Source organism: Mesocricetus auratus, unplaced genomic scaffold, assembly GCF_017639785.1.
Source record: "Mesocricetus auratus isolate SY011 unplaced genomic scaffold, BCM_Maur_2.0 Super-Scaffold_4256, whole genome shotgun sequence".
Classification (NCBI taxonomy): domain Eukaryota; kingdom Metazoa; phylum Chordata; class Mammalia; order Rodentia; family Cricetidae; genus Mesocricetus; species Mesocricetus auratus.
Window position 1 is genome coordinate 107,839,224 of NW_024429182.1, and position 27,471 is coordinate 107,866,694.

At 40.6% G+C, this 27,471-nt stretch overlaps 2 protein-coding genes and 1 long non-coding RNA gene across 23 annotated transcripts in view; 1 reads left to right on the top strand and 2 right to left on the bottom strand.

The window, feature by feature from the left end:
* Positions 1 to 16,145: 16,145 nt before the first annotated feature.
* Positions 16,146 to 18,649, bottom strand: Ccdc89 (coiled-coil domain containing 89). The gene has a single exon (XM_005073928.4). The coding sequence runs from the start codon at positions 18,554 to 18,556 to the stop codon at positions 17,444 to 17,446; it is 1,113 nt and encodes a 370-aa protein (XP_005073985.1). The 5' UTR covers positions 18,557 to 18,649; the 3' UTR covers positions 16,146 to 17,443.
* Positions 18,650 to 18,754: 105 nt separating this feature from the next.
* LOC121133007 lies at positions 18,755 to 20,542 on the top strand. Its single transcript, XR_005869727.1, has 2 exons — positions 18,755 to 18,875; positions 20,348 to 20,542. It is a non-coding gene; the product is annotated as an uncharacterized LOC121133007 (long non-coding RNA).
* Positions 20,543 to 21,092: 550 nt separating this feature from the next.
* Sytl2 (synaptotagmin like 2) overlaps positions 21,093 to 27,471 on the bottom strand; it is a 103,914-nt gene continuing 97,535 nt past the window's right edge. For all 21 annotated transcript variants that reach the window (XM_021229484.2, XM_040728572.1, XM_013116311.3 and 18 more), the window contains 3 exons: positions 26,522 to 26,621; positions 23,221 to 23,426; positions 21,093 to 22,103 (listed from right to left, as the gene is read on the bottom strand). In XM_021229484.2, coding sequence (XP_021085143.1) covers positions 21,958 to 22,103; positions 23,221 to 23,426; positions 26,522 to 26,621 — 452 coding nt within the window. In that variant the 3' untranslated portion in view covers positions 21,093 to 21,957. The remainder of the gene's footprint in view (positions 22,104 to 23,220; positions 23,427 to 26,521; positions 26,622 to 27,471) is intronic.

Below are 27,471 nucleotides of genomic sequence, written 5' to 3' on the forward strand. Positions count from 1 at the left end.
TAATTGATGAAGAATAATTAGAAAAACACATCACTGAATGACATATTCCAATTTGGAAATAGTTTCATTAAGCTCTTATAAATGCTATAGAAGAACAGAAAGTCATACAACATTTTCAAATACTTTGGTTTGAAACATCAGGTAGGCAGATTACAGCAAAACTAGAAAATCTCTGTTACAGTTCTCAGATATGTTTGATAAAATTCCTAGCTTTGGGGTGTGCAGGAGCGACTGGTCTGTTAAATGAATAGTTTACACTTTTACACAGCAGTTAAAAAGATACAAGGTCAGATATAGAGGTGCGCAATGAATGTTAATGCAAGTCATAATTGCCCAAGATAGTTTCACTCTGTACCTGCAACACCCAACTCTGCACAATCAAGTTGTAACTAACCTTTCAACCATGTGGAATCTTTGCATAGAGATGTTTTTATTGTTGTTGTTTTGTTTTGTTTTGTTTTTTCTGGGAGATTCAGTTCATAGTACACATACCAATAGAGGACCTCAAGCATGTGCTGAGAAAAAAAAAGTAGAGAGAACACTGAAGGATTGCTTTGAATCTGACCTTTTTATGACAAAGGAAGTCTCCTGCCTAGCAAACTTTATAAGAAAAGGACTCTAATTCCACCTGGCTCAGACATTGGTAGTCTTGATAATCTGAAGCAGGATATCCAAGAGTAGCCACTTTCATTAGAGAAGACAACTGGATCAGCACTAAGACCAGCCCAGGCCCTTTGTGTCCATTTTTCTCTCCTTGTTTAGGTGTTATCTTTCCACAGTGAGCTCCTAGGAAATGAAGTAAATGATCAAGAGAGGAAACCAAACGAGTCCCTCTGTTGGAAGGATGCCATGTCAAGGATCCCCTCAGCATCAAGGAAGAGGCCCTGTCAGACTATTCTCAGTCTTCTCAACCTTTCTCTATCGGATCCTAGGAAAGTATCTTCCTAGCATGTAGGAACTCAAAACAGCGTTTGGCTTTCAAATGCTCAAAATGTGATGCTTCACAAAACAGGAGCAACTGTGAATGGAACTCCCCGAAAAGGCTACATCTGTGTTACAGACTCTGGGATGGATTGACTAGAACAGCATGCTTAGTTCTGATACTGCAGATTCAGTGTCAATGGTTACGGAGAGTCAGAATGCAGCAGATTCAATGCCAAAATTGTTCAGATTGGTCCCTTTAATAGCAGTTTACCACCATACCTAACATTTTCATTATCAGATAAAACTTTAGCAATATTTCACCAATAAAAGCTAAAAATGTTGTCAGATGGTATCTGAAGCCTGTAGCAAGGACTCCATCAATGCATTTGGTAAATGCACTGATTTGGTCGATGACTATAAAAGTCTGTGAAACCTTTCTCATGGTGGAACGTCATTTGGGGTAGCCTATATATATGCTCCTGGGCCATAGTTACTCATATTTGATTCAGAATAAACTCTTGTATTCTTTTTGGTGTAAAAATAAAAATAAATAGGGCTGGAGAGATGGCTCAGTGGTTGAGAGCACTGGTTGCTCTTCCAGAGGACCCGGGTTCTATTCCCAGCACCCACATGGCAGCTCACAGCTGTCTGTAACTCCAGTTCCAGGGGATCTGGCATCCTCACACCAATGCACATAAAATAATGTTAAAGTATTTTTAAAAATAACAATAAATAGGGATGAATTTTTACAGCATTTCTAAGAAAAATTTATGGAATATATGGAGTGTGTGTGTGTGTGTGTGAGAGAGAGAGACAGAGAGAGAGAGAGAGAGAGAGAGAGAGAGAGAGCGATATTTTAATATGGAAGTTTCTTGTTGTGAGATAATCTTTTTGTACACTGTGTAGATATGTCTGTTTTACCACACCTGCATGAGGTATCTTCTGGTTAGTTTAATAAAGAGCTGAACATACGATAGCTAGGCAGAAGAGGATTGGTGGGATTTCCAGGGAGAAAGAGGAACTCAAAAGGAAGAATCTGAGAGGTGGGTATTCACCAGCCAGATACAGAGGAAGTGGGACATGCTGTACTGAGGAGAGGTAATGAGCCATGTGACAGAATGTAAATTAATATAAATTGGTTAATTTAAATGTTAAGAGCTAGTTGGGAGCAAGCCTAAGCTAAGACCATGCTTTCATATTTAGTAAGAAGTAAAAAGTCTCTGTGTCATTATTTGGGAGCTGGCATTCCAAAGAAAGTCTGGCTATACTTTCTTAGAGAATCTCCTAAGAAAGAAAGATACTAAGATATCAAATATTCAGAAATGTGCCTAAGTAGCATAGGTTTCAAAACAATGTTTGTTAGTGAATGAATGAGAAAGAGCTACAATTTTGCCCCAAGGCAGAACACTATAACCTAACTAAATGAAAATGATTTTGCAAAGGAGAAAAGTTAATATACTCTGATATCTTTCCAAACAAATAAAAGACCTCCATGTCCTTTTATTCTCCTCAGTAGGAAGGGTTTGCAAATGCAGAACAGTACACACACAGATCAAGGTGGCCTACACTCTGGCTTGCCTTCAGCCCAGATGTCATGGGACTGGAAATGCCATCCCCATTTAACTATATAATTTTGTCTGAATCAAAACTCAACAACATCAATTGATTTATTATGTTTTGACTATATTATGAAATTCTGGTTTACATATATATGATTTAAATATGTGTGTGATTTAAAAGTTTCACCCATAGAATGATTTCTGTGACTACCACAGCCAGCAGAGTAACATTCCATGGTGGGGTAGGGGGAGAAGGCAATTCAATTTAACATGACTTAATAGCCAGTGTTGATTCAAACTTCAAGAGTGTGATCATGAGTGGTTTACTTTAGGCATATTTAAACACAGTACAATTTGATGAAAAAATGATAATTGACTATATGTGTACCACAAAGCTTAAAACATGAATACCTCAAAATTCTCTGCCAAGTACATGTGACATCTTCCAAAAATATGGCTTCTATAGATTGAAATAAAACATATTCCAGAAAGATGAGTTCTATGGATTAACCGAGAAAAACAATGTCAAAATAAGAGTCTCAACCACACAAGTAGTGTAAAGGTTGCTAGACTATTAACCACATCTGCTCCCAGCCTTCTAGGCAGAAAACAGGTTAAGCATCTCTCAGAAGAGACACCCTTGTGTTTGACATTTCTGGTTCCTGTGGTGCTTATCTGTGAGCAGAAGGACCTCCATGCCTCTTACACAACATCTTAATTACCTTAGGTCTTCCAGGATAGACTAGGAATTTGTGAGAACCATTTTAGTTGCTTTTTTAAAGAAAGGATCTATGTCTTACTGGGTAAATGAACCTAGGCAAGAACTCTACTAATTGAGCTTCACAAACAGCTCTTAAATTCTTAATTGGGATCTATTTCTTGTCTTTCTCTTCTGTTTTGCTCATCAGTTCCGCAATTTTAGAAGCAAAGTAACTCCATTTTATTGTAGTTTTATAGTAGGATTTATTGTCACTTATAATTTTTCAGAACTTTCTAGCTACATTTGAATACATGTTCTTGCATACAACTTTAAAAACAAAAGTTCAACCTCAAAAAAGCTAGGATGGAAAGTGAAATTAAACTTATTTTTTAATATGATTTTTATTGATTATTTGGGAATTTCACATCATGTACCCCAATCCCATTCATTTCCCAGTCCTTCCATATCTACCCCTCACCCCCATAGCATTATCCCCCAAAAAAGAAAAATTAAAAACAAAATAAAACAACCACTGCCATCTTTCACCTTTCCTCCCTCTCCAACACCTCTTCATCTTAGTGACATTGGGAGCTGTGGTATGTCACTCAGTATACCAGTATACCCCTTTGTCCATTCTACTTACAAATGTTATTGAAATGGGTTGCTAGTCTGGTTCAAGGCCACTGGCTTCTGGTACACCATCAATAATGGACCCTTAACAAATTTCCTCTTGGATATCCTACTGTTGCCCAAGTCATGGATATCCTGACCATCTGTGGCTATGGTTCTACAAGTCCAGTGTCTTCATGCACTCCAGTAGGTCATAGATGGGGTAGATGTTGTGTGGGTCTTGGTGGTCAGTCTGGACTGCTATGACCACCCTCCTCAGGCAAGGGGAAATCCAGGTCTTCTACACACATGCCATCAGGGCCATCTCTCCCATGCCCTTGATGAGGGTAGACCATCTCTCCTGATGTGGAGCCAGCTCTTCTGTGAAGGACAGGCCAGCCTTCCTGCGGGGGGTAGGCCAGCCTTTCTGTGAGGGACAGGCCAGCTCTTCTGTGAGGGGCAGGCCAGCTCTTCTGTGAAGGGCAGGCCAGCTCTTCTGTGAAGGGCAGGCCAGCTCTTCTGTGAGGGACAGGCCAGCTCTTCTGTGAGGGACAGGTCAGCTCTTCTGCTGTAGTGGCCAGCAAGGGGAAAGGGCAAGCTCTTCCAGAGCCAGCAAAAGTGTTGGATTTCAACACTCATGGTTCTTATGGCCCCTTGTCACAACATGGGCTACAGAGATTACTACTGATCTGAGGCAGGGTTTTAATGAGTCCACAAGACCCAAAATAAATAATAAACAGGTATTTATTAGGGAAGCACTTATACACTTAGTAGTAAATAATCACCAAGCTCTTCCTGAGGATGCAATCTCTGCCCTTGAGATGCTCTGACCACAACCCACGAGAGCAAGCCAGTCCCTCCTCTTCTTTATAAGGGGTCACACATGCACACCTGAAGCCACACCCCTAGGATGTGGCCACAACCTCAAGTTCACTGGTGAAGCAAGATGCCACTACATTTCCCCTTTCTGTCTAAATAAGAGTGTTTTAATCCTGATACAAAAACTATATATAATGATAATAAATATCAAGTATAGTCCAGGAGAAAGGTAAAAAAAACATACACGATTTATACCTAAAACCAGCAAGAGCAACATTAAGCAAGAAATATATACTAAATGTCCAGTTCCAGGGTAATGGCATAAAAGAGATTGCTCCTATAGCTATCCTATTTTGGACAGTCTAAGTCTTGTATGGGCGACTTCCTAAAGGTGCCAGAAATGGCAGAAACAGCAGGCTACCTGGACTGGAGGAGTGGAAATTACAGCAGTGGTCAGGATTGCCTCTCAGGGTTCTGGGGTATAGGTCAGCATGAAGGAGGTTCTGGGTTTGATCCCAGTCACTGCCCAGGTAGGGGTAAAGAGGTTAGTAAACAGTGCCAAACAAGTTAGATAGGGAGGAGTTTGTCTCTCTCTCCCAACTAGAGAAGTGGTAAAACTGAAGGCTGGAATATTGGATTCAAGAATACTGCCTTGACCAGTAGTCAGGAAAAGACATTCATGCTAGTGCCCAAACTCTGCATTCAAAATTGACAAAATAAAGAGAAATGGGGGAAGAGAGGAAGGGAGGGTGACAGGGAGGGAGGGAGGAAGGCAGGAAGGCAGGCAGGCAGGCAGGCAGGAAGGAAGGAAGGAAGGAAGGAAGGAAGGAAGGAAGGAGGGAGGGAGGGAAAAAGCACAGACAAAAACATTTGTGAACTTTGTGGATTTAGAAGTCAAAGCATCATCTCAAAAAACAACAAAAGAGATTTCAAAACATTTGCTGTCTCTGTCATTGTGCATGTTCTTTCAAGTTTGTGGTTTGGCAATGTGACTCTGGTATTTTCATGAGGTTTAGTCAGATTTGGGCAAAGTTCCAAAGACTTGACTGGGGCTGGATGATGCACCTGCAAGGGGACTAGTTCTCATGGGCATCGGGAGACTTATTCTTCCCATTGTGGGACTCTCCAAAGAGCTGCAGAAGTATCCACCCTGCATGGGGCTTTCACTGTCCAGAACAAATGGTCCAAGAGACCAGAACAATGATGCAGCAAAGCCACTTATGAAGTAGACTCATAAGACACGCGAAGAGGGTTCTATTAGGGCCCCTACTTCACTGAGCCTTCCAAACTTCTGTAGCTAGAGAGGAATATGGCAAATGCACTTCGTTTTTGTGGGTTTTTTTTGTTTGCTTGCTTTCATTTTACATTTACAATGCAGGACATTATATTAGAAGGGGGATTGGCACAATGAGTATCAATATACCCATAAAGACCATGATTCCAGCGTTGATACATAAATTTGCTGGCTTTTCTAAGGCAGATAATCAGATCATAGCTAGCAGAGAATGAGCAGAGTTTCTGAAGCCCTTTCCACTCATGACTCCCTTTTGTGGGCTGTCTTCTAATAAATGAAAACCCACAGTTGCTGCTGGTGGTAGAATGATGAGCAAGTGTAGACGTTTAAGCACAATATCGCTGGAAGTGTGAGAACAATGCTTTTCTCTTCAAGGCGAGGCCCCTCTTACTAGAGTAGCAGCTGTCTCACAGCCCCCTCACAGGCCCTCAGACCACGCAGCAGTGGTACTCAATCCGTTTTGTCCATTCTAAATTTTTATTTCTTCAGAAACTCCGAGCTGAGTGTGGTGGCGCATGTCTTTGATCACAGTATCTGGGAGGTAGAGGCAGGCAGATCTCTGTGAGTTCACAGCTAACCTGGTCCACATAGTGAGTTCCAGGATAGCCCAAGCTACATAGTGAGACCCTCTCTCTCAAAAAAAAAAAGGAAGGAAGGGAGGAAGGAAGGAAGAAAGAAAGAAAGGAAGAAAAAAAGAAAGAAAGAAAGGAAAAGAAGACAAAAAAAGAAAGAAACCCCCCAGAATTTTACACTTTTTAAATGCTGAAAATTGTGTTAGGCACAAGGTGACGAGAATAACGCACTGACTCCCTAGGGACCCATCAGTCATCTAAAGTCAACAATACATGGCCTCACTTGCTTCACCCCCCCCACATATTTTGTTGAGATATTTAAGAATAAATCATAGGTGTCAAGTCATTTCACCCCTACATGTTCCACCGTACCGTTTTTATTATACAACTATTTAAGATCTATAACCAAAACACCATGATTATAATTAATTAAATCATTATGAATCTTTTTCTAGTCCTAGGGATGAATGCAGGTCTTTGTGTGTGTTAAGCAAATGTTCTACCACTGAGCTATAACCTGGTCTGTTTGACTTGTTGGTATTTAAACTCCGTCCTTTTTCAACTTGTCTGAATCAAGGTCCAAATTTCTTTCAACCCAGGACAGCATGTCTCCCCATTTTTCTCAATGCTACTTGTTTGGAACCATGTTGATTGTCCTGTCCAAAATACATATTTTAGATAGGTCTGCTCATCTGAAATATCACTTTACTTCTCCCATTATCCTCCTTTCCCACCAAGCCTTGCATCTGAAACAGTATCATTTTCTGAAGGTTCAGAATTCTTGGGATATTTTTTGGAAGTGTTGCTTTGCTATGTGGACTACATGACATTTGGGATAACATAACACTTCCTGGCCCTGTTTTCCATGATGTTTCCTAATTATGATAGTCAATAGCTGTGCTATAAAATTCTCCATGAACTTCTATCTCATCTCTCTTCTTTTTCCTCACACTCAATCCCTTCTTTTTTCATCTCTTCTCACAGGATCTCCCTATGTAGCCCAAGCTGGCTTGGAATTCACTACCCAGCCTGGAATGAACTCAAACTTATGATATCTTTGCTTTTACCCCCCAACTCTGAGTCTTGGGGCTGAGTCACCATGCCCAGTTCATTAATCTTTCTTCAGGGTCAAATTACTTCTCTAGAAGTTGTAAGGTAATAGTTTTTTAATTTTTATTCTATGTGGAATTCTTCTATTGCACACTACTTTCTCTCATGACAGACAGGCTGTTTTATTACTTTGAAATGCAGGGAACAGGAAAAGTAGAATAAATATCCATTCATCTATGTTTAATAGACAATTTTCAGAGTAATGCCTTTGAAATCAATAATTATTATTTTACTCATCTTGCCTTTGTTATTGACTCACTGGTTTTTCCTCCCTTTTAGGTCTATTACAATGGATTCATATTTTAAAAATACTATGCATGTTCACTCAATATTATCATTTTGATACTCAAATTAATCTTTGGCCATTGAAATCTCCAACTTAGATTTTCAGTTTTTGACAGAACAGTATTGGCATATTTTTTGTTTTTGTTTTTGTTTTTTACTATAACTTCATGTTCTTTTTCTGGTCCAAATACAGAGTCAGCCTCTCTTCCAAGAAAACGTATTAAGTAGAAATAGCTTTTAGGGGGGCACAAAAATGGCCTTAAGGATGTTCATAGCACTAGGTTGCCTTTTCTTTCAGTCATTCAATTGACCAAGCTAAGAAATAAGTATTGGTGAAAGAAAGATATCACAAATTTTGAATATCACCTATTTGAACTTAGGACTAAAATGTTCTTATTTAACTTCTTTAAAACTTGCCTTCAAACACTAAGAATTTTGTTCCTTAGTAACATTAACATGGTTTTGCTTTAACTAAATTTATATAATTATTTTAGTATAATGACATTACAATTAGCATTTAGTACTGATGAATATAATTTACAAAAATTTCTTTGCAGTTCTATTTCCATTAGAATATCCATTAATAACATTTAAGCTGGGTGTTGGTGATGCACACCTTTAATCCGAGCACTCGGGAGGCAGAGGCAGGCGGATCTCTGAGAGTTCGAGGCCAGCCTGGTCTACACAGCGAGAGCCTGGATAGATTCCAAAGCTACACAGAGAAACCCTGTCTTGAAAAACACAAACAAAAGCAAAAAACAAAACAAACAAACAAAAAAACCCCAAAACCAAAAAAAGAACATTTATTTAGGTTCTCATGGCCCAGACTGGAGAAAGAAAGCTACAAGCCCACCCAGTGCCACAAGGCAGATGCCATTATGATGAGCAAAGATATGTTGTGGAAACGGGAGACCAAGAGTAGACTGGTTCATGTGCTGTGGAAAGAGGCAGAACTGAAGAAGCAAAGTTGGTGAGGAACAAGCTGATGTGGGTGGCCTGCTTGCCACCCAGGGCTATGGTGATGTCCAGGCCTGGGCTGCTGCTGAGGGCCATGTTTGGGTCTGTGGTCCTACCCCAGACCCGGTCTCTGTTTACCCTGGTGGCCAGTGTTCCCACTAAAGGCCACATGGATTCCCTGGGATCTGGCTCACCACCTGTGGCCATGTTGGTGCCCAAAGGCCTGGGGTCTGAATCTGGGCTTCAGTTACCACTAAAGACCGAATGAATGCTGGGAATCAGGACCACCATCTGAAGCTATGTTGGTATCTGAGGATTGTACCACTGCTGGGGCCGTGCTGATCTGGGTGGCCTGTTTCTACCTGGAGCCATGTGACATCCGGGCCAGGCTACTGCCAAGGTCTATATCTGTATCTGTTTTCCTACTGTAGATGGGGTCTGTGTTGATGTCCATGGCCCATGTTACCACCAAAAGCCACATGGATGTCTGGGGTCTGGATCTGGGCAACCACCTGAGGCCATGTTGGTATCTGAGGACTGTGTCATGATTCTGGAGGGGACATAGTGATCTGGGTAACCTGGGCAGCTACGAAGACCATGGTAGCATCTAGGCCCAAGCTGCTGCCAAGGTCTATGTCTGGATGCTTGGTCCTGCTGCAGCTGGGGCCCATGCTGATCTCTATGGACCAAGATACCACAGGGAACCATAGGAACTATAAGTGTTAAAATCCAAGGGCCATGATGAGCTGACACCACCCTATACTGGCTCTGAGAGAGCTGGCCCTGCCCCTTGCTGGTCATTGGAGCAGAAGAGTTGGTCCCACCCCTCATGAGACAGCTGACCCCACACTCAGGAGAGATGGCCCCACGTTTCACCACTGGTATGGGAAAGCTGGCCCATGGGTGTAGAAGAGCTGGTTCTGCCTCTTGCCTGGGGTTTATGGGGAGGCCCCAGTGGCCCAGACTGACTGAATCAGCTAACACCCAGACCCACATCAAGGGTTTTGATTTGACCCATCCCAGCATCTACCCCATCCATCATCTGCTGGAGTGCATGAAGGGATGAGTCCTGAGGAACAATCGCCACAGGATCTCCATGACTCAGGGTAACGGTGGCACACTGATGAGAGTTCAGTGTTGATGGTGTAGAGGTCACAACAATGAACATTTACAAGTAAAATGTGGTGGAATAAAAAGCATATTACGTTATACACAGTTCCCAGTGCTGCTAAGACAAATGAAAAGGTGTTGGAAAGATGGGAAAGATAAAAGAGAGAAGTGGTTTTTTTTAAATAATAGTTTTTAAAAATTTCTTTTGGGGGAAGTTATGGGGGTGAGGGACAGATATGGAGGGACTGGGAAATTATCAGGGTTGGGAGTGTATGATATGAAATTCCCAAAGAACCAATAAAATTATGTTAAAAAGAACATTCTTTAAAATGATATTTCTAAAGTTGTTAAGAGTGTTCATCTCTCTATATGTAAAATTCATTCCAGGTCCTGTTCATACCTCTATCACTCAAGATTTTAGTTTTCTCTCCATCCAGAAATACATTCATTAAGATCATTTGGCAAAAAGCAGAATTGAATGAAGGCAATTAGTCAACCCTTCCACTCACTGCTCTACCCGATGGGCCAATTTGCTGATCAGAAGTCCTGATTCCCAGCGACTGAGGGAACATCCGAGCAGGGTGGAGTAGACAGAGTGAGCTAGTAATGAAGGCTCAGAATTCCGATGAGGACCAAGGCAATTACCAATGGAGTATGACGGGATCAGTCTGACTAGAGAATATCATCTGAATCTGATGCAACCTCTCACCCCATAACCTTGGCTGGAATGAGCATGGGGGAGATGGTTTCCTTACCCAGGAACAGAAAGTCCTGGGATGACTTCTAACAGTTGCATATTTTCTTCTTCTCTTAGATCAGTGTTTCTCAGTCTGTGGGTCATGAGTCCTTTGAGGGTTAAATGACCTTTTCACAAGGGTGACATATCAGATATCCTACATAGCAGACATTCACATTATGATTCATGACAATAACAAAATTACAATTACGAAGTAGCAACAAAAATAAATTTATGGTTGGGGGGTCACTACAACACGAGGAACCGTATTTAAGGGTCACAGAGTTAGGAAGGTTGGGAGCCACTGTCTTAGACAATTACTAGACATTCTCTTCTAGGATGTTATTACTCAATCCACTTCTCGGAAAAACTATGCCTGATTTCTCCTAAATTGGGTTAGGAGACGATGTGTTTTCTCTTCATCCCATTCTCGAGCATTTTTCCGCTAGAAGCAAATTCAATGAGAATAAGGCCTATTTGCATTCTATCTTAACACTTAGCATAGTGCCTGGCCTAGAATAGATTACAAAAAGCAATAAATGAATGAAATGTATTGAATGTATTAAATAAGATTGAAAGACTATAAAGGTTTCCTTTGCCCTGCCTCTACTATCATTCCTTTGCTAGTGCAAAAGCAAAAACCAGTATCCAAAGTCTAATACAAAAGCATATGAGAAAACACACTACCCTAAAATCCAAGGATATAACAGAAGACATAATCACAAACCCATATAAAGCCACCTGAATTTTGTCAAAGATGCCAAAAATATACATTAGAAAAAAATAACCTCTTTTGAAAGATGGTGCTGAGAAAACAGGATGTCTACACCTAACAGAATGAAACTACATTCTTATTCCTCATTGTGTATAAAAATCAACTTAGAATGAATCAAAAGTCTTAAGGCAAAACTTGACTCTGAAACCAAGATCTTTCTGAATAGGACCCCAATTGTTTAGTAAATGATGCTAACAATTGGTAAATGGGATCTCATGAAATTAAAAAGTATCTGCTCAACAAAGGAAACAATCGTGTAAAGAGACACCCTACAGAAATGCAGGGAAATCTGACATATGATTAACAACTAGGCTATAGGCAGAACTCATAAAACTAAATAGCATGAACTCAAACAACTCAATCAATAAACGGGCTACTATAACAGACAGTGGGATCTCAAAAGGTGAAGTAAAAATGGCCAGTAAACATATAAAACTATGTTTAGTCTCAAGAGCCATCAGAGAAATGCAAAGTAATAATACACTGAAATTTTACTTCCTTCTCATCAGAAAGGCAGGCATTAAAATAACATCAAATGCTGGTAATGATGTGAACAATAGGGAACCTGTATACAATGCCAATGGGGATGTACTCTAGTCCATCCACCATGGAAATCTGAAAGGGGTTCTTTACAAAACTTAAAGATCTACCTTATGAACCAACCATTCCTATGTATTTACCAAAGGACTCCAAGTAAGTCTATTACAGAAATATTTTCGCATCTATGCTTATTGAAGCACAATTCACAACAACTAAAGTTATAGATCCAATTGGAATGCCCATAAGTATAAAAATGGATAAAAGTAACTTTTAGACGAATGAAATTTTTTCTTTGTGTGTGTGTGTGTGTGTGTGTGTGTGTGTGTGTTGAGACAGGGTTTCTTTATGTAACCTCCCTGGCTAACCTGCAACTTGCTCTGTAGATCAGGGTGGCCTTGAACTCACAGACATCTGCTTGTCTCTGCCTCCCAAATTCTAGGATTAAATGTGTACACCACCACTTCCCAGCCAGAATGGAATGTTTTAACCCATAAAGAACAACTAAATTATGTCATACAGGGAAATGGAAATGACTGGGGGTAATCATATTAAGCAAAGTTAGTTAGTCTCAGGAAGATAAATATTACATGTTTTCTCTCATTTGTCATTTCTAGATTTTATACAGACACATAAAATCAGAGACATACATAATTTACATACAGACGTGTGACATTAAAGTAGATGTGAAACTGTCTAGGAGAACAAAGGGTACCAACAGAAGTAGAGGTGGGGAGATGGGAAATATGCTCAAATAGCACTATAGCCCTGAATGAAAATAGTTTTGTAACATATCATGTACAATGGATATACAGCAATGAAAATAAATGAGAAAAGGAAATAATATTCAAATCTTTAAATTTAAGAGAGAAATGCTAGCTATCAGGAGGCACGCTTTGATATGCAAAAAGGCAGTGCGTGTTTCCATATGCTACTGAACATTTGTGAGAGTTGCAGCTTCCAGATGAATGACCTGACCCAGATCTGTCAGGCCATGCTTGGCTGGCTCCAAAATAGTTCTTGCCTGCCTAGTTAGAGAGAGAATAGCGCAGGCTTTAAATAATTTACACAAAAATGAAGCCTACTGGAAATTCAGCAGATATGTAGAAGATTCTTTCATTATTTTGAACGTTACTATCTTTTGAATAGGTAAGGCTCTGTGTGTTTCAAAAACCAAATGACATAAAAAATTGTCCTTATTGAGAAGTTTCATTCCATACCTTATTTCTGACAATTTTGTTCACTACGTCCCACAACCCCTAACAACCACTTTCATTAATATTTTTTCAGTATTCACTTGTATATGTAGAAATACATTTTATAAGTAGTCTCCTATCCTCTTCTTCCCAGGACACGAGAAATAGTATATATTATATTGTTTCCCCTTTTTGCATACATCCTGAAGATATTTATATAATAGAGAATGAACTGTTTCTTATCTCTCCATGGTTGTGCTGAATTACAAAGAGTAAAGTTAACCTAGAGCTCTTTAATGCTGTGAACTATTTCTACTTTGCTATTAGAATGATCTAATGAGTACATAATCTTGTGTTAGTTTTCCACCACTATAACAAATGCTGACAGCCAACTGATAAGGGGAAGATGTTTATTTTGGCTTATGGTTTTGCAATTTTAGTCCATGATTAATTAGTCCCCTTGCTTCGGTGCATGGTAGGGTATTATGTTTGGAGCAGACAGCAGAACTAGACAGCCCACCTCATGGTCCAAGAACAAAGAGAGAAGACTCCAGGTCTCAGAGTCCTCTGCAGGAGCAAGTGCCCTAAAGACTTCCCATTAAGCCCCAAGTCTGAAAGTCTTACCACTTCCCAGTGATGCTCCCTCTGGGGCCAAGCCTTTACATTTGCAATCCAAACTGTTATCAAACCTCCAATATGAAAGAAAAAATTATTTTAGATGAGTACACAAAAGAGTGGATTGGAACATGGATGAGAACAGCTTGGTAACAAGCAAAGGCCAGTGTCCCCCAGTGGACCTGGGGAATTGGGGCTTATGGGATATTATAGTCAATTAGATATTTAGTGAATGGCTGGGAAGATTTTTCCAAGGGGAAATTTTTCTTGATTTGTTTTCCAAGTGGGAAACGCTTGGTTCTTGATTTTTTTTGTCCCAAGTGAGATGCTCATCAGACACTGGAGCTCAAGAGCATTTAGAAGCTCTTAGGAGAATGGAAAGTAATTGCAAAAGCCTATTCTTAGCCAGTGTTCCACATTCTGAGAAATGTTTTCAAGACTCTGATTGAACTTATTTAAGAAGTACTCCCTGGGGTCTGGAGAGATGGCTCAGCAGTTAAAGAGCTCTAGTTATTCTTCCAGAGAGAGCCAGGTTCAATTCCTAGCACCCACATGGCAGCTCACAACTGTCTGTACCTCCAAGATCTGACACACAGACATACATGCAGGCAACACACCAATGAACATAAAACAAATTGGTTTGAGAGAGAGAGAGAGAGAGAGAGAGAGAGAGAGAGAGAGAGAGAGAGAGAGAGAGAGAGAGAGAGAGGTGCTCTCTGCTGACATGAACTTTGGACTAAGTGGATACAGTACCAAAGATACTGTTAGTGGCCTATTAAATATTCATGCCACTTCCTTCTAGCTCTTCCCATCCCATAGCATAGATTATATCCTGTTTCCTATCATAGTGGTGGAGCCAGATTCATCTGAATCAACCATGGTAACACACCCCTTGAAAACACTTGGCTGAAGTATTTCCAGATGGCTTGGTTTGGGATACTGGAGGACGCTGGAAGACACATCATCTGTTTGGGTGGCTTGGGTTTTAGGGAGAGAAGTCAGAGTTACAGTCCTCTTTCCCTGTGGCCTAATAGGCAAGGTCTCAAAATTCTGCTCAGTCTTATAGTGGGGAAGTAAATACATTCATAATTCATAAATTCATCTGGTCAGTGTCCTGACCCAGCCACAAGTACTCTATAGGTATCTTGGTGAGTTAGGGCTTAATAGACTAACAGGCACAGGTGCCAGGGCTCCCTTCAAGTCTTTAAATACCTTAATAAAAACTACAATAGAACAGAGCTGTGGAGAGCTAGATTTTCCACCCATCCTTTACTAGTAACTAGCCTGAATTCATTTTCACTCACCAAAGCAGGGACAGTGCTCTAAAAACATAGCAGTTCCTCTGTCCATCAATGTTTCTGTTTGCAAATTCTCATAAATCTTTAGAACTAGACTCGTTCCTTCAGGGCATACCAAGGACTTATATTTCTGAGCTCTTCTAGAGGTCATGCTTAGTTTTGTAGTGTAGCAGACACACCATTTAATTTTAGGGTCTCCATTCTGCTGCCATTCATTTTAGGGTTACTGCTCATGGGTGTGAAGATTAGGTCTGCTTTAGACTAGTTCCATTCCTGTTTTGATTTAAAATTTTTCCCTTTAAAGACAATGGTTTAGAATAAGTCAACTGACATGTTGTCAGATTGTTCCAGTCATACAATTGGAATTGGAAAAATGTTCAGGTGGTAAATATTACTTTATAGAGGAGTGTACTCTATCCTGATTGCTCATTCTTGAATGGTCGGAGATTAAATACAAAGTGATGGGCACGCTGGGAATAACACCTCCTTCTTTTGTGTGTGTGTGTGTGTGTGTGTGTGTGTGTGTGTGGTGCTTCAAAGGTAGTTTATATACTGGGTAGAAGCATGGATTTTAGAGCCTGAAAGCAGGCTCACTTAATTGGCAATGCCCTGCACAAGAATATAGAAGTTTGGCACCCTTTGTTCAAACATTAATTATATGACAAAAAGGGTTAAAGCAAGTCAGGGAGTTCCATGGCGCCCTGCCCAAGGGCCATCAGTTTAGCTCTCACTGCCTCTCTAGAGCTTCATGGCTTTAGACAAGCTATCATACCCTCTTAGGGTCTCACTGTTCCAAAATAGTGACAACACATCCTCTCTTGAGTTGTCCTAGGGTGAAATTAAAAGTGGTCAATACAGTGAGGGATGGAGGGTGGCTAAGAGCACTGACTGCTCTTGCTAAGGACTCTGGTTCAATTCCCAGCACCTACATGATGGCTCACAGCAATCCATGACTCTAGTTCCAGAGAATCTGACACAGCCTTAGTTCTAACTCCCTTGGACACATGGAGCATACATGCATGCAGACAAAGCACTCACACACAAAAAAGTATAAAAAATTATTTAAGGAAAATCTTTGATACACAGGAATTACACATTCCCTTTCTTCTGTCTTCATTTACATAGTGATATTGGCTACAGGGTGAATTCAAAGGCAACCTGGGATAAATTTCTCTGTCTCAAAACCAACAACAACAAGTAAAAAGAAAGCCATAAGTAACAGCTTTTTAGTGTATAAAACTCCCTATGTAACTCTTGGTGTTCTTGTCACCAAATGAATGGGAAAATTTACTATATTATAATCTATCTTACAGGTATTCATAATTGCATACATAAACTGATTAAATATAGGAGAAATAGAGAAATAAATTATATTTTGGTAATTAACTTGAAGACTTCTTTGAGAATTTTACAGAAGTCTACATTTAACTGTCATGTTAAATAACTTTTTCTACAAAAATAAATTATTCCTACAAAATCCATAAGTGTATATGTATATATATGTACACATTCAGCTTAGACTTTTAAAATGCAAATTTAATTACAAGAGAATGTATTGACAGAAGCAGAAAACAATATATAAGTTACTGTAAAAACAAACCTGATCTGCAATGACTGCCTGCCTTAAATTGAGGTACTTTTGTCTACTAGCACATTGTACAATAGAAAATGAAACCACTGCGAATCTCAATACAGCACATCTAAATCTTTTCTGTCACTAAGAAGAAAACCAAGAACGCGGAAGTGAGCTAAACGTGCTGGAAATACTAAAATTGGTTGACTCAACCAGCGTGACTCTTAATGCTCAATAGAATGAGTGTAACAGAGCTGGCTTTTATACTTTGGTTGAACAAATGAGTGATCAAACTGTTGGTTTGCCAAGTAAAAGCAAAACCAGATCAAATCACACTCTTTGCTGGGAACCAGGCTGACATCTGCTTATGAGCTCAGCTACAGTAACACCCACAATAAGCTTAACTCTCTGCAATGGCTAATGGGGCTACGTTTTCCTTTTTTCATGACAGCAGATTCATTTTAGGATCCTTGAAATCCTAAATCTAAAGCTATAAGAAGATATCTGAGGTTGGAGATGAGTAAATTATGAGGTAGAAGATACAGTTAATCTGAAGAAAATTTCAAAGGCACAGCGGGGACTCTGGTTAATTTTAAATGTATTCTAGGTGGTAGAACTGAACATTAATATTAATTTTACAACAGTAGTAACAACAACGTCATAGGAAAGTGGTTTTGTACTTAAAAGTATAGTAAATTAACTTTGCTTTTGCCGTAATGTTAAGACACAAATATCTGAAGTAGTCACTGGAGGCAACAGGAAGCTGAATTTCCCTTATGGAAAGAGATGGCGGAGTTTGGCATTAAGTTCTCTTTCCTTGCTTAAAAGATCCAGGCTGTGCTTTTTGAAGGCTTCCGATTGAAGACGCAGCTCATCATAAGCCTTTTGGATCCCATCTACCTTGCGCTGAAGCTCGCGGACTCTCAAGTTGCTATCAACCGCCACTGCCTCCTGCTCGAAGCGTTCCAGTGCATGCTTCTTGGCCATGGCTGCTGTCTCCAATTTCTCCTCAAGCTGGCGGATCTCCGCCTGTTTGTTCTGGAGCACCTTGCCCCTCTCCATGGACAGCTGCAGCAGCTCCTCTTTCTCACGTGTGACAGTCTGCAGCCTGGTCTGTAGCTCCTGGCTCAGGCTGCTATGCGCCTCCTGGTCCTTCGCCATCTGGTCGGTGGCCTGCCGGTGTAGCTGCTTGAGGCTCTGCAGCTGGCTGAGCAGCTGCTCTGTCTCCTTGGCATGGGCGCAGGCCTGCTGGCTCTGTAGACCCAGCAGTTCCTTCTCTCGGGCCTGAGCCTGGCTGGCATCGAGTGCACACCTCTGTTTCAAGACCTCTAGTTCCTCCGCCAGGGCCTTGTTGTGTGCAGTGAGCTGCAGTATCTTGGCCTCCCGGTCTTTCAGAGCCTGACTGAAGAGGTTGCTATTCTCCTGCTTCAGCTTCTCATTCTCCTCTTTCAGCTTGAGGTTTTCATTCTTGTGCTCGTCCTTGAAGCGGATCATCAGCTCGTGGTTGGCTGCCAGGGTCATAAAGCGACCCTCCAGCTTTTGTACGTGCTCACTCTGGGCCTTCATCGTCTCCATCTCCTGCATCCTCTTCTCCTCCAGCTCGGTGTTGAGCAGTTCCAGGATCTGGCAGCGTTCCAGAGCCTCATCGGCTCTGCGTTTCAGGATGCAGATGAGCTGGGATTGCTCTTGGATGCGGGAGCGGAGCATTGCCTTCTCGCCCTTCTCTTCCTCAGACAGTCCCCTAAGGTTGGCCAAAGCTTCTCTCAGACCATCCATTTCCTTAAACCCCAATTCCTCATCCTGGTCTTGCAGGTTTTCGTTTTGCTTTCCTAGGGGTTCATCCGGGCTTGGGGTATCCATCCTAAGCGTCTGCCCGTCCTGAGGCATAGACGCTCTGCCTGAGAGCTGGCTTCAGCCTTTCCCACTCTGATTTCAAAAGGGCGTTGCTATGGACTCTTGGCACGCTCCAGCAGTTGGTTTTTCCAGTAAGGAGTCCTGTAATTGGTGGGCAGACCCTCAGAATGCAGTGAGGCAATAGCGGGCGTCCAGAGCCAATCTGGTCAGGCTCCTCCTGCCTTTTTTGTTTTTTAACCAATCACAGCTATCGGCTCACGGCCACTGTCCAGCCTGCGCAGCCCCTAGAAGCCAACCACAAAGTCAGCTTTCTATTCACAACAGGGGACCTGACTGCACAGGATTCAGTCTGGTAAGAGTAAACAGAGTAAGCTTACAAAGACCTATTCCTCCTCTTTGTCCTGAAAAGAAACTGTTTTGTGTGTAAATGTAGCTGCTGTTCTTGCATACAAAGAGCCTGAACCCAAGTGCCAAGTGCTTAGCTCAGTTATTGTAAATTTTTGCTTTAATGCCGTCCTTATGTCTGGAATGGTTACCCACAGCCCCTCAGCACTCCTGTTTTTTATCTCCTGGGAAGACACATTTACAGAAGGAGCCACAATGAACAATACACATGTGATCAAATCAGCAAAGAAGAAAAACATGTATTACACTTGTGCCTAGCACACTGGAGAGACGGAGATAAATATGTTGAACAGAGGCCAATGGCAAAAAAAAAAAAAAAGATTAGCTTGTCAGATAAGACTGACATTTTTATTTAAAGCTTAGAGGGATTAATAGAGCATTGTGTTAAAAGAGAACTGGACAATTACATTCAAAATCAAACAGCTGAAAACAAAACCTCACAAATGATCCCGACAAATGCAAGTGAAAATTAGAATGGTATTTCATCCACCAAAATCAGTAAAAAAAAAATCTTATCATTATGACATTTATGACTACCCAGGACTTGTAAGGGGATGATGAGGGAAGCCCTCTTTACATTATTAGTGAAAGGCAGTTGAGAGTATCTATGCTAAATAAAGTACTTCAGCTGTATTGTGAACTCGTAACTGCTCTTGTCAGGAGCTCTTGCTTTGGACAATAATCTGAAAGAAAATATTTTGTGTATAGCTTTTGCTGTCTGCCTTATAATAATTAAAAAGCTTAAACCTAAATACCCAAAAAGCAGCGACCATCAAGCATTATCATGTAAAAAGGAAATTTTTCAAGGCATGGGAAATACGTTAGAAAGAAAGCTGAAGAAAAGATGGGTACAAAACTTGGGTGTTCAAAATAAACTTGGTATTGTGAAACTTAGGGAGAAATAGTTGGCTCTTTGTGTAATGAGTGTGTTGGTCAGTTAGACTTCATCTATACATGTATGGCGACAAAGAAGGCTACCTGTCATTGCAACTGTTGGAGGGATGTTTAAATACCTCAGCTTTCACTAGGAACGAAACATGACCAAGGGTTTGAGATGTTCCCTTTGGTCTCAAATATTAGATATTATTTCCAGATCGCTAATTTCTTGTCTATAAAAGGATTGCAAGGCTTGAGGACTAGGAACTTTCCTAAACTGGATGTTTTAGACCTTAACTATTTTTAACTGAAAAAAGCATAAATATTATATTAATAGGGTACTGTAAAATATTTCACATATATACATACTTCCAATCAGATTAAACACATATTTCATTATGCATTATGCATTTGCTTTATCCCTCCCTTCCTTTTCTTCATGTGAAAAGGGGTCTTATATAGCCCAGGCTGGCCTCAACCTACTATGTGGCTAGGTATGACCCTGAACTTCTGATCCTCCAACCTTTGGAGTGTTGGTTATAGGCAAGAGACCAGACAAGCAGCCTGGAGGAAGCAGAAACCAGCCAAGTTTCCTGGAAGACGTTTAGACTGATTGAGGCACCTGGAAAGGACACTCTCCAGCCTGTTGAGCAGCTTGCAGGCTCCAGGTTCCCAGGATTTGTGAGCCATCACCCAATCTCCTGTAAGTTATCTCAGTAAACCTCATTGGTTCACCAAGTTGGACTTTGGTGGTATCTGTACTTTGGTTTGTGGTGGAATCCCTTTCTGGAGTAAGGAGATGTGTGCGCTGCATCTCTCCAGAGGGTTTTGTCACACAACAGAGTGGAATGGATGAGGAATTGTTAGCAGTTGATAACTACTGGGGGAGGAAGCACCTTGTTAGAGGTTGGTGGAGGGCAGGGGAGGAGGGAAGGGAGAGGGAGCTGGGATTGACATATAAAACAAGCTTGTTTCTAATTCAAAAATTTTTTAAAAAGGAAAAACAAAACAACAGCAACAACAAACGACCCAAAATAATCACGGGGGGGGATTAGCAAGAAACATTAACTTATCTTCAGTCATAAATGTTGACTTATTTTCAAGCTTTCAACAAACATTTTCAAAATAAAAATTCCGCTTTTTATAATAACCAGAGCTGCTCATTTAGATGAAACAATGCCTAGAGTTGCATTGAATACTCTAGAGAAGTTAGCATATTAGAGAATTTAGATTTTAAGATTCTTAATACAATTTATTTTTAATATAAGAAATCAGGCTAAACTACCAATACAATTTAAATCACGATAATTTATTCTAAGGGTTTTTACAAAATACCTTATGAAAATTATACATAGGGAATACAATAAAATTGACAATTTTTATTCTAATTAAAACTTTGCAGCAAAGCATATCAGTGACTACTTTTATGCTGTTTTCATATAGTAAAATAAAAACAATTATATGCAGTATTTTAGCATATTGTTATAAAATACAGACTTTTAAACCAAATTAAGTCAAAATAAGCCAAGAGCTGAATCCATGTGCAACCAGTAGGTGGCACCAAAGTCCATTTGAGATTGAGAAGGAGGGGTGGGAAGGCGGGGTTTCCTCAAGGCAGATTTATTGCCAGTAAAGTCAGTCTTACTGCCCTAAGATGGAATTCAATGTCTTATTAGAGGTTGCCAAGTAAACAGTTGTCTTATTATTAAGTTGTCTGTCATCACTGCTGTTCTTCCTGTCTCTACCCAATCCCAGGAGTATTTTTCTGTCGCTTTGCCCATAATCTTCCTATTTGTATGCCCAGCAAGCATTTTAATAACCAAATTGCAGGCCTGAACTGCCATGCAAGATTGTGGTATGAAACCTGTAAGGGTGACTTTTTCTTTGGTGTGGAAGCAACAGTTTAATTTTCCTAGCTTGTTCAACTATCTTCTTGAATGTTGGCATCACACATCTAGTTGGGCATACCTCTTGTCATTGTTTAGCTGTCTTGAGCTGTGCAGTCAAAGAAATGCATGCAAAATGACTTGGGGAATGCTTGCATAGTAATCATAAGTGACAAGGGGGTGGGGATGTTTGTCCAGAAAGTCAGAACTCTCAAGCTCAGGACCAGCTGGGAAGTGGTTTTTGATGGTGGAATCAGCTGAGTAGGGTCATTTGGAAATCTTGGCAATCAGAAGCATCCTGAGGGGCAATGTTGCTTCAATCCAAGTGTTGGGAGAATTTACCATCTTCTCCCAGAGAGCAACTTCCTCGGAAGTGGAGTCCATCCAATCCACTTCAGTTCCATAGCTTTTTCCTGAAAGAAAAGTTTTATATTTGCAATTATGTTTCCCATTTGCAATTAAGTTTCTTACCCCGGGTAAGGGAGAAAGGCAGTCAGTCATTCCTCAATTATAACTGCCATGGCAGAAGACAAGGAAGAGTTGGAACACACCTGGAGAGCACATCTGCTGCAGGAGGAAGAACTATGTTACTACCCAAGGGGTTTCATTAGTTCAGTTCCTCCTGATCCCCAGTTGGTTGCTCTTCGTATGCTTTTTCAGGGTCATAGAGGAGTTGGGAGGTTTATGCATTGGGTTAGAGATGACACCTCATCCGTGTCCTCAACCTTCCAAGTGCTGGGACCTTTTAATACAGTTCCTCGTGGTATGGTGACCCCCCCACCATAAAATTATTTCATTGCTACTTCATAACCGTAATTTTGCTACAGTGATGAATCACAATGTAAATATCTGATATGCAGGATATGTGATATGTGACCCATGTGAAGAGTCCTTCAACCCCCAGACGGTTGAGAACCACTGTGCTAGATGATTATCTGGGAATACTGGCTAAAGTGTTTTGCTCGACTCTGTCATTGGCAGTTATTTATTTCTTATTGTTTTTGCTTGCTGCTATTATTTGGGGAGGTCGTTTCTTTGGCGACTATTACTAACTGCCTCATGGAACTGTTATAAGGCATAGGTACAAAAATGTAAATAAATTATTGAGTAGAGTGATGCAATGGTAGTCACTATAATTGTTCAAAGCAGACCTTTAGCCATGTAATTCGTGCGAAGACACAAATTTTCCTAGCTTGTTCAGCTGTCACACATCTTGTTGGACATACTTCTTGTCATCATTTAGCTCTCTTGAGCCATGCAATCAAAGAAATGCATGCAAATTGACTTGAACATGCCTCAGAGTGCTCATTAGTGGCACCAGGTGAGGATATTTGTTCATGAAGGCAGAACTTTCAAGCTCAGATTTCAGAACCTGCCAGCAGTAACTAATGTTCCACAAGGACAGGCCCTGGACAGTGCTAGTCCTCCTAACCTAGAAGCCTTAGAACACCACTGGTCTTTCACACACGTAGGTCTTTAGCATCTCCTAGAGAGTTTGGCTCAGAGAATTAAACTTGTAACAAGTGTTACCTGTTCCAAAGCCGATCCGGAGACCTCCCAGAAACTGGTTGGTTAGCTTATAATGGTCCCAGACTGTGAGTTCTACACATGCTTCCATCAGATCTTCCGGCCTGAACCCATCATACACCATGGTATGGTTGAAGACAGGATTGGTGGTTTTTCCTACAGCTCTTGTCTTCTGGCGACTTTTCCTACTGGTATCTGGAAGGATAGTACTATAAAAAGAGAAAGTGAGGACATTTTAGTTCAGAAAGTGAATATCTGTGCTAGCAATACACCTCAGCACAGCTGTTGAATGGGCCATGGGGGGGAAAGGTATGGAAGTCAGCTGTGGTGGCTCAAATTATAATCTCAGCACCCAACAGGCTAAAGGAGGAAGACTGCACCGAGTCTTTTCAAAAAGGACAGGTAGGGAGATAGCCACTGTCAGTGAGGTGCTTGTCACACCAGAGCCCATACCAAAAAGTTGAGCAGGGTGGGATGCACATTTAATCCCAGTATTAGGAATTAAATAGAAATAGAAGACTCTCTTGAGTCCCTGTAGCCCCACAGAATAGCCTAATTGGTGAGTGTCAGGTGGATGAGAATGATACCCAAGTTCTCTTCTGGCTTTCTCACACACACACACACACACACACACACACACACACACACACACAGAGGCACGCACACACACGCACACACGCATGCACATATGCACACGTGCTAACACACAGAGCATGTGGAGAGACTGTGCTGGTAGTTTAGTAAAAATCATGCCAGAATGATTGGGAACAGAAACAGCCAAGCTGAGTTTGAATCCTGACTCTGAGACTTATTGGCTATGAATTCCAGGAAAGTCACTCAACATCTCAGACACTCACTGCCTCAGTATAAAGTGGGAATGGTGATGTTGGCTTTGTAAGATTGACATTAGAATTAATTAACATGCAATACACATGGCTCAGTTAATAATGAGTACTTAACATGGTAGAAGTTGCTAGAGGATTGTCTTAGAATGTAGCACAGATAAACTGGAGATACTCATGCCAAGTGAACTGCAGAGAGAACTCAGAAAGATATAAAATTGCACTCTTGCATGTGTGTGTGTGTATGACATGAAAGTAAAAGCAAAATTGTTTAGGGAACAAAAGGAATAAATAAAAGGAGGGAGAGGAGGGCAGGAATACTCAAAGTACATTGTGTACTTGCATCAAAATGACCTCATATAATCTTAACACTGTGTACAATGAATATATGTCAATGGGGAATAACTAAAATTATTAATCAGTTGACTGATTAATAAAATAAAAACATTCCAAACCGAAGCTCACAAAGCCTTTTTATAAGTTTGTAGTAGACATGAGCCTCTTCCCATCTTACTGTCCTTTGATCTTGTATTAAGTCATTGATTAAAATGTAAAAAATAATCATAGTATACCTTACAAATATAAATGATAATTTGTATAGATTAAAAAATAAAAATAGATAAGAAAACAAATGGAATAAATATAGAAAATATACCACATGATCACAATGGTAAACTTCATATACCCAAAAGGGATAATTATTATATGTGAGAGATTTTATTGTAATTTGGGTCCTACTGGTTATTTCCTGAAACCAATAATTTAAATAATTAAAATAGAGAATTAATTTAAAACTTTAGAACTTCCAGTTGGGCGTTGGTGTCCCACGCCTTTAATCCCAGTACTTGGGAGGCAGAGGCAGTCAGATCTCTGTGAGTTCGAGGCCAGCCTGGTGTACAAGAGCTAGTTCCAGGACAGCCTCCAAAGCCACAAAGAAACCCTGTCTCGAAAAAACCAACCCCCCCAAAAAAACTTTAGAACTTCCATGTATTTGTGATTGTCAGCCCAAAGAATTAATGTCATACAAAGTTGAAAAAGAGAACTCTCTTCAATTTGCTAGACTTGACCTTGAGAATAAATAATTTGATAGTTTGTAATTACATGCATCTCGTTTATGATAATAATTAAGTGAATACTAACTTACCATACCTCTCATACAGACAAGATTGTCTGAGATTTGCCATGGAATAACAGACTGACCTGAGCTGAAGCATATACTCTTAAATCTATATCATATAGTCTTAAATCTATGTCACATATACCTAAGTAGGAACAACTTATCTTTAGTAGCATCTCCATAGATAAAACTAGAGCTAGAAGGCCACACTGGTGTCTATTTAGCTGTTGTTTACTAGACATCAGTCATTTTGTGTGTAAAACAGAAGTTAGCTGCCTAAAAACTCAAGTGTCTTATGTGCTAATTCCTGGTTGGGACTTGTTTGGCAAATCACTTTCAAAATATTTGCAATCTGATGCAAATGTGGAGGAGCAGAAGGAGGAGGAGGAGGAGGATGAAGAGAAGGAGGAAGAGGAGGAGGAGGAAGAGGAGGAAGAGGAGAAGAAAAAGAGAAGACAGAAGAAAATGAAGAAGGAGGAGGAGGAAGAGGAGGAGGAAAGAAGAAGGAGGAGGAAAAAGAGGGAAGCAAAAGAAAACGGAATATAAAAAAAAACCTTGGTACACAGATCAAAAACAAAGTAAACAAGAGAAATCCTGTTGTTCACTTATGAGTCAAGTAGTGTGACATCCAGCAATAAAATTTTGGTAAACTATTTGTACTAAGAATTCCCCTCGAGGGTCTAGGCCCTGCCCTGTATGAAATGACAGACTATGGACACCTCCATGGAGGGCCTCACCCTCCCTGGGGAAATGAGGGGATAATGGGGGGGTTGGGGGAGAGCATGGGAGTAGGGGAGGGAAAGGGAGAGGGACCTGGAACTGACTTGTGAAGCAACCTTGTTTCTTATCTAAATTTAAACTGAAAAATAAATTAAAAAAAAAAAAAGAATTCCCCTCAGCAGCCAGGTGGTGGTGGTGCACACCTTTAATCCCAGCACTCAGGAGGCAGAGGCAGGTGGATCTCTGTGAGTTCGAGGCCAGCCTGGTCTACAAGAGCGAGTTCCAGGACAACCTCCAAAACAATACAGAGAAACCCTGTTTCAAAAAAAAAACAAAAAACAAACAAACAAACAAAAAAGAATTCCCCTCAGCAACCCCCAAAAGACACTGAACAATATCTGAACAATATGAGTTTGAAATATCTAGCTTCATTTGCAGACATGATCTCTTAGGTTTGATTTTAAAGCTGAATAAAGCCTTGGGGGTTGATGTCATAGACTCTTAGTGTTTGATATCTCTAATAAACTGTGGCTTATGAGTGCTAGTAACACTGACACACAGAATTGATATGAGCCAGCAAAGACAAGACTACAGGAGAACTAAAGGAAGTCATGAATGGTCTTACCATTTAACAAAAGAATTTAGGTGGCTCCCTCTCAGCAGTGGCAAATCAAAGCATTCCTTCACCCAGATGTGGACTTCGCCAGTTGTAGGAAGCTTTTTGCCTGTGATTGGACAAAGAGAACAAAAAGTGTTGCCATTTCTTTTTGGAAAAGATGTCACCTTGCATACGGGATAGCACAAGGAAGCAGGCTAATGCTTAGAGGTATTAAGCTGATTATGCTTAGGAAGTATTCAACTGTATACTTCTTAGCCTGACTGTCCTGAGGTCAGATAGCTCCATAAAAACAGGAGCTACCGGCAACAGATAGGTGCTCAGAGAGGGCTCTGGTTGGTTGATCCTACTCTAAAGGTTAAGAGATGAACAGTCAAGAAGAAATGTGTAGACAGGGAAGGCAAATCCTGGAGGAGTTGGGAGACAGGTGAATGTGTTCCAAATACACTGTGTAAAATTCTCTGAGAACTAATAAAAAACGAGAAAAACAGTTCTGGAGAGTGAAAACATTCATGTTGATTCCAATTACAAAACATTTGTCATTCTTTTAGGGTTTCATTTGTTTCAACACAGCAGCCCTTGGGGTGAGAGGGCTGTCTGTTCACAGTTACTCAAAACATCTCAAGACGATACACAGCCCTTCAAATACCATTGCCAGTGCAGACTTGAGTGGAAAGTGATCACACTAGATACTGACTAAAGTATAACCTTTTCCCCCTCCTGTTAAAAGTCCTTACATTTGTAATGGGGCTATTGAATACACATGCACAGTTGTTAGTACCGTAGATAACTACTAAGAAGTTGGTTTGGTCTAAAGTTGCTGCTACACTGCTTGTAAATAAACAGAGGAACACTATTGGATTTTTCTGGTGACTTAGTTTAGTCAACTAAACTACACTCACTGATCTAAACCAGATCCATAAAGGGCTCATACTTAGATAGGAGTGTGTGTGTGTATG